General features: G+C 57.4%; 1 protein-coding gene across 1 annotated transcript; it reads right to left on the reverse strand.

Moving 5' to 3' along the window:
* Positions 1–346: 346 nt before the first annotated feature.
* On the reverse strand, positions 347–3,921 carry LOC103825472 (serine/threonine-protein kinase pim-1-like). Its single transcript, XM_050987896.1, is given in 7 exon segments — positions 347–457; positions 742–1,857; positions 1,859–1,980; positions 2,267–2,443; positions 2,674–3,043; positions 3,246–3,296; positions 3,382–3,921. Coding segments are annotated over 6 exon segments (1,470 nt in total). The 3' UTR covers positions 347–457; positions 742–1,647.
* Between the last annotated feature and the right edge of the window lie 3,065 nt (positions 3,922–6,986).

The following is a 6,986-nucleotide window of genomic DNA, read 5'->3' on the forward strand; positions in this document are numbered from 1 at the left end:
GGAATGCCTTTAGACTCCCTGCCTGGAATCGTCCAGCGTTTCTTCATGGCATTGGCCGTCCTGTCCGGGAGTTGTCCTACTTTGTCTGATGCCATTCGACTTGGGAGTCTTCCTAACTTTTGTTCATCAAGGCCATTCCAATCTCCTGTATCCTATTTCCTACATGATCATCTACAAAGAAACCTTCTGCTTCATACCATGCATCACATACACCTATCCAATTATATTCCAAAATAGTGATATAATTACAATTTTGTTAGCACAAATCACATCCATTTATCACAGGAGGCCAAAAGTTTGGAAAAGGATTGAAAGAAACGCTCTGATGATGACGATGACAAAAAAAAAAAAACAAAACCAATTTATTTTTGACAGCAAATGAACACTTGCTGCCCTCCAGCCCCCCAAGCCTGGCAGGCCGAGTGGTGCCGTTCCCATGGCATGAGGTGCTGGCAGCCTGCAGAGAGAAACCAGAGAGCCACGGTCAGTTGCAGCAGGCTCCTGTCCCTCTGTCCCACCATGGCCTGTGCCTGGGCCATGCTGCTGGCTGAGCTCAGAGCCCAAACCTCCCGACCCATTCTCTGTTTTTAGAGAAGGGCAGCGTGGCAGGCCACGTTCCACCTCCTCTGCTTAATCACGGCACAGCAACTCCTCAGCAGCTGCAAGAGCGGGATGCCCGTGTGCCCGCTGCCGCCTGCTCGGAGCCCTTCTGCCAGCTGAGCTGTGGAGCCGGGTGCCCACCTCTGGAGAGCTGCTGCCAGGAGAGGAGCCGATCCCACACCAGGTCCTCGTCCTTCTGGAAGGGGCTGTCCCTGCAGACCGTGGCCCCTGGGGTAGCGCCGGCACTGGATGTGCTCCACAGACACTGCAGGCGCCTCCCTGTCCGGTCCGGGCACCAGGTGAAATCCTCCTGGGAAAAACAGAGAACAATTGCATGGAAGTCAATTCAAAACAAGACCTGGAAACAAGAAGAAGCGCAAAGCCTGTCACTGTTTCACAGGCCTGAGGAGGGTCTGACCACTCCATGGGTGAATTAAACCTGCCCACAGGTGGGGAAAATCCCCACCTTTCCCACCCGTAAACACGCCCCTTCCTCAAGGGCCTGCAGAGCAGACCAGCTGGGGCACGGCTCCGGAACCCGTCCCCCCACCTCTGCCACCCCCATCCACATGGATGGAGGCTTTTGTCAGGCTGGCTGCCCCTGCCTCAGCCCATGCCAGGCCAGCTGGCAGAAGCTGTCAGCAAGGCCAGCAGCCAGCTCCCCTTTTACAACATCCGTCCCCTGTCACGCCAAAAAGCAGCTTGGGGGCCAGCAGAAAAATTAATATTCCCCAGTGCCACCAAGCGGGGAACCTCCAGCACGGGGCCAGGCTGAGCCCTGCTCTGCCTGGAAGCACCAGCATCCCCCCACCCCTGCCCTGGCTGGGGACTCATCTTGATTTCATCGGGGCGCAGAGCGTGTCCTCCAGGCAGGGGCCGCAGCCAAAGCCCATCGGCTCTGCCCCGCCAGCGGCCAGCTCCAGGATGGTGTTCCCAGCTCCACGTCGGGCTCCAGAAGAACACGCCAGCTGTGCCTCGGCTTGCGGCAACATCATGATGCCATTGACCTGCAGGGGGATGTTTCCCCTGTCCCAGTCCGTGGCACCTTCACTGCACTGCCACCACTTCTCCAATAGGATGGGGAGCTCGGAGCTGCTCCCTCCACAGCTCGCCGGGGACCAGCGGAAGCATCTCCTTGGCTGTGCTCTCTCCTCCACGCTGCAGCCACAGGGAAACACTCCAGGCTTTTCTTCCAGAGCCACGAGACTCGTCCTGCTGGTGCTTGCTGGGCTCCTGGATCCTACTGTACACAGGGATCCATCTCTGCTGTCTCCTGGGTCAGGCAGGGCTCCTGCAGCCAAGAATGCTCAAAAAGGTCCTCCAGGGATGGCCTGTCTGTGGGGTCCATGCATAAACACCACCTGATGAGGTGCTGGCACTCTGCGGAGAGAAACCAGAAACCACCGCTCAGCGGGACAAGGCTCCTGTCCATGCTCTCCCACATTCCACAGTGCTCAGGCCACACCAGGTGTGCTCAGAGATGCAGCCAAGAGCTTCCCATCGATCCTCTCTTGCAGAGGACACCAGCACAGAGGCACAGATGCCACCTCCTCCAGCTAAGCCCAGCAGATCCACCTCCTCACCAGCTGCAAGAGCAGGACGCTTCTGTGCCAGCTGCCCCTCCCAAGCCCGTTCTTCCCCTCATGCCTTGAAGACGCATCCCCACCTTGAGACACCCGGGCGGGGAAGCAGAGCTGGCCCCGGACAATGTCCTCCTTGGTGTGGAAAGGAAGGTGCCCGCAGACCAGCTCATAGAGCAGGATGCCCAGAGACCAGATGGTGGCTGGCTGGCCATGGTAGCAGCCAAAGAGGATCCACTCCGGTGGGCTGTACTCCGGCGTTCCTATGGGACACGGGCGCAGCTCATCAGGCATATCCTGCTCCCTCCCTCCCTCCTTCCCTCCCTCCCAGCCAGCTCCAGTTCCACAACAGCCAGCCCCTGCCCTGCCAAAAAGACTCTTGGCTGCAGCTGGCTGAAGAAGGATTCCCCCTCCTTCCTTCTCTCCCTTTTCCCCCTCTACCAGCAAAGGGGGGAACCTCTGCTGCCCGGCTGGGCCCTGGCTTTGGGCTCACCTGACATCTGGCTGTAGAATGTGTCCTGGAGGATCGTGCCACACCCGAAGTCAATGAGCTTTGCCTCGCCCGTGGCCAGGTCCACGAGGACGTTCTCGGCCTTGATGTCGCGGTGCAGGACGCCGCAGCTGCTGCAGTGCCGCACGGCCTCCAGCACCTGGCGGAACAGCCCCCGCGCCACGGGCTCCGTCAGGAAGCGCCGCTCGTCCAGGAAGTACCAGAGGTCCTGACAGCGCTCTGGACGCTCCATGACCAGCGCGAAGCCCTCGGGCACCTCGAACCAGTCCAGGAGCCGCACGACGCCGCGGGAGCCAGGCCGCGACACCATCCACAGCAGCGCCAGCTCCAGGGGCACAAGGGCGCCGTTCTGCTGCGGGGGCACCGCGATGCCGTCAGCGGGGCCGATGCTGCGCCGCGCCTCGGGCACCCCCTGCCCGGCCCTGCCACTGCTCGCCACCCCGCTCACTCCACGATCGCCCCCCTCGCAGTGTTCCGGCTGCCACCCTGCCGGGCCTCGCCTTCGCCCACCCGGCACGCCCCGGCGGCTCCTCCCGCTGGCCCCGCTCACTCACCAGCCGCGCCCACTCCGAGATGCGGTCCCGGGACACTCGCTTGATGGCCACCTGCAAGCCAAGGCGAGCAGCGGGCTGAGCTTCTCGCCCGTCGCTGGCCGCCCACCGCCCCCCTCCGACCGGCCCCGTCTCTTACCGAGGCGCCGTCGGCGAGCCGGGTCCCGGAGTAAACGCTGCCGAAGCCGCCGCTGCCCAGCAGCGGGCCCTCCCGGTAGAGCATCTCTAGGGGAGGCTTCTCCGCCCGTGCGGGCGGCACCGCGCTCCCGCTCTTCTGCCAGGGGCACCCGCCCGCCCGGCGCGCTGCTGCTTGCCCAGCCGCCCTGGGCTGCGGCGGCTCGGGGCCGGCGGCTGAGCTGGCGAGAGGCGGAGCTCGGAGCGGGGAAGCTGCCGGCGACGCTGTCGGCCACAGGGCGGGAGCTGAGCGGCAGCGGGGTGGCAGCGGGCGGAACCACGGCAGGGGCTTCTTTCGGGGCCGGGGCCTCGCCTGCGGCTGGGCTAGAGCCCGCGCCAGGCGGAGCCAAAAGACCGCGCTGCTCCGCCAGCACCAGAGCGAGCGGCTCTTCCAGCGGCGCCACAGCCAGTACGGAGAGAGCCCGGCGGAGGCGGAACCACGGCGGGCCGGGCAGGGGCGGGCACGGGGCGGCCCCGCCGAGGGGCGCCTTGCGGGACGTGGCATGAGCCGGGAGAGGCGGAACACGGACGGCACGGGACGGGCAGGATGGGAACAAGTGGAAACGTCGAGCGGAAAAAGCTCTGCTGCGCTGCGCCTGCTGCTGCTTCTGCTGCTGCTGCTGCTGCTGCTGCTGCTGCTGCTGCGGAGCCGCCGGAGCTCGCGGCCGTTCCTCCGTTGCCCCCAGGAACCCAACGGAGGAGCTGCTGCGCGCCCCAAGGAACGAAAGAGAGAAACAAACAAATCACACCCCAAAGTCATTCCTATTAGAGAAGTAACCAAAGAAAACATTGTAGCAATAAAGAAGAGTGTTGGCTTGTGGCTTCTTTCTCTTTGTGTGAGACGAAGCATTTAATGGGGAAGAATTGCCTCTTCTGACAATTTTGCGCAAGTGGACAGGAGCAGAGCAATTAATTTTCTCTAGAAAAGGGAAATCGTCACTAATGTCATCTCTTTTCATCCTCTGTTGACACAGTTGCGCTGCCAAAGTCATGGTCTGCAGTGTGGACTTGGGACCAAGTTTCTTTCTCTGCCAGAGGATGAGTAGGGGAAGAATCCCAGAGTCATGGAGTTGTTGGTCATCGGTTGGCTTGGAAGGGATCTCAAAGATCCCATGGCTGCAACCCCCCTGCTGTGGCTGGGGACCCCTTGCACCAGACCGGCTTGTCTAGAGCTCCATGCAGCCTGGCCCTGAACACTGTCAGGGATGGGACATGCACACCTTCTCTGGGCAGCCTGTTCCAGGAGAGTCTTTTTTCTGAATCCCTTACCTAAACCTATTCTCTGTCCATTTGGATCCATTCTCCCCTGTCCTGTCCTTGTCTGACCTCATACAAAGTCCCTGTCCAGCTTTCTTCTAGGTTGCCCTCAGGTACTGGAAGGGCACAGTTGGATCAAGGCTTGGTTACTTTCCCAGGCTGAAGAAGCCGAGCTGTGTCAGCCTTTCCTTGCAGGAGAGGAGCTGCAGCCCTCGCACCATCTCGGTGTCCCTCCTGGGCCCTGTTGCAGCGTGTCCATGTCCTTGCCGTCCGTGCCGGGGAGCCTGGCAGAGGCGGATGCAGCACTGCAGGTGCAGGGTCAGCGGAGGGGAGGAGACACGGCCCTGGCAGCAGCTCTGGGAGCAGCAATTGGCGATGGGCTGCCTGCCCTGCAGAGAGCCGGGGCCCTTGTGCCTGCCCTTGTGCCCAGGGTGCCTTTGCCCACTGCTCACCTGCCCGCCCACACGCGGGAAATGCACCCTGTGCCACCCCTCAGTGCCACCCCTCACCGCTGCCCTAGGGGCTCCCAGGTGCCAGCTGGAGGGCCCCAGGCCTCGGCCTCACCCTGCTCAGCCCAAGGCCCTGGAAAAGCAGATTCAAACACCCACCCAGAAAGTGCCCTAGGATTCCAAGGTCAGTCTTTTGTCACCAGCACAGCTTTGCTGTAAGAGTCTGGATGGGATTAGAAAATCACCAGGAGAAAAGAGCATGAAAAAGTTCTGCCTTGGCACTACCTCAAGGTGTGGGGGTACCAGTCGTCGGTTTCGCTGGCTCTGGATTGAAGGGATTTGAGACAGTAATTCATCTTCAGACTCAAGTGTTTATTATTTCTTATCAGTCTCAATAATGTGAGTTCAGAGCTTTTCATTAGAAGGCACAAAACGGCTAACAATATCTTGTTACAAGGTCTTTTAAGACTAAATTATTTAATTAAGAACTGACACCTAGATTATTTTCCCTTTTAACCCAATAACAGATCCCAAAGAGCCTACAATGTGGAATTTCTTCCCAATTAGAAAAAGCCACCCAAACCCATGAAGAAGAAGGAAGAAGAAGCATGAAGAAGAAACCCAGGATAACAACCTGTGCCATCCATCTGGCTTCCATCCACAACATACTAAAAATCCCAAAACCTAAGTTTCTCCGTCAGAGTGGACCAAGGCCCGAAAAATGGAGGTGATAAGGATGGAGTAAAACCAGAACCAAGGAATCTGCATGCTCTAAAAAGGCAGATCCAAGGAGGAGCCATGCTAAACAATTATAGGAACAGGTAAACTAGTTTGGGGAAAAGTTTGCTCTGCATGAGGGTCATGAATATGCAAACAGGTGGTGTAGGGAAAAGGTATTTCAGGGGCCCAGAAGGGTCGGGGAACAGGGTGCTCTGGCTGAGTGCCAGATGCACTGGCTGTAATAACCTTTGCTCCATGGTCTGGTCTCCCAGTGTCCTTATTAAACTTTTTACATTTTCACAGGAGGAGAGTGAACATGTTTCTCACATTTAGGAACAGTTTAAGTTTTTTACTTTTCGCGGGAGGGAGTTTGGAAAAGCTGCAAGTGGCTAATCTGCCTGCAGAATGGACCATTCCAGAGGCTCTTGTCCCTCTTACTGACAAGTACTGGTGCAGCTCATGAGGGTGAAAGCCCTGGAGGCTCCTTAGGGGCGGTTATGGACAATTGCAGCAGGCCTCGATGCCTGGATCAGCGGTGCCCCCTCGGGAACCCCCACGTTTTCCAAATAGGCATCATCTCCTTCAGGGTGCTTCCTTAAGAATCTGAGCTGTACACTGATGACAGAGGTACAATCTAAATCATTCCCATCAGTCAGTAACATAATTCAGGTGTTAAGATGTTGGAATGTCGGAGGACAGAAGACAGATGATGGACTTTGAACCTGGTTAACATAAGAGATTTGATACCAGGATGCCTTGGCAAAACAAACAGAACTTTGAAAATTAGACCTAGATTGCAAGAAGATTAAATCAGATGGGTTTGCTGGAAAAAGAAAATCCCATTAAACTCTGCAAGCAAGGAATGTTGTTTAATGCATAAGTTTGTGTATGTGATTGTACCTAATCAACACAGTACTAGTCTTCCTAAAATAGTATATAAGTGCTTGTATCCCACAATAATATCGGATTCTGATCCCCGAGTCAGTCTCCCCATCTCTCTCCATCGCCAACACTTCCCTGATAAAGAACTGTTATTCCTGCTCCCATATTTTTACCTGAGAGCCCCCTTAATTTAAAATTTATAACAATTCAGAAGGAAGGGGTTTACATTTTTCCATTTCAAGAAAGGCTCCTGCCTTCCTTA

This window comes from Serinus canaria, unplaced genomic scaffold, assembly GCF_022539315.1.
Source record: "Serinus canaria isolate serCan28SL12 unplaced genomic scaffold, serCan2020 HiC_scaffold_415, whole genome shotgun sequence".
NCBI classification, from domain to species: domain Eukaryota; kingdom Metazoa; phylum Chordata; class Aves; order Passeriformes; family Fringillidae; genus Serinus; species Serinus canaria.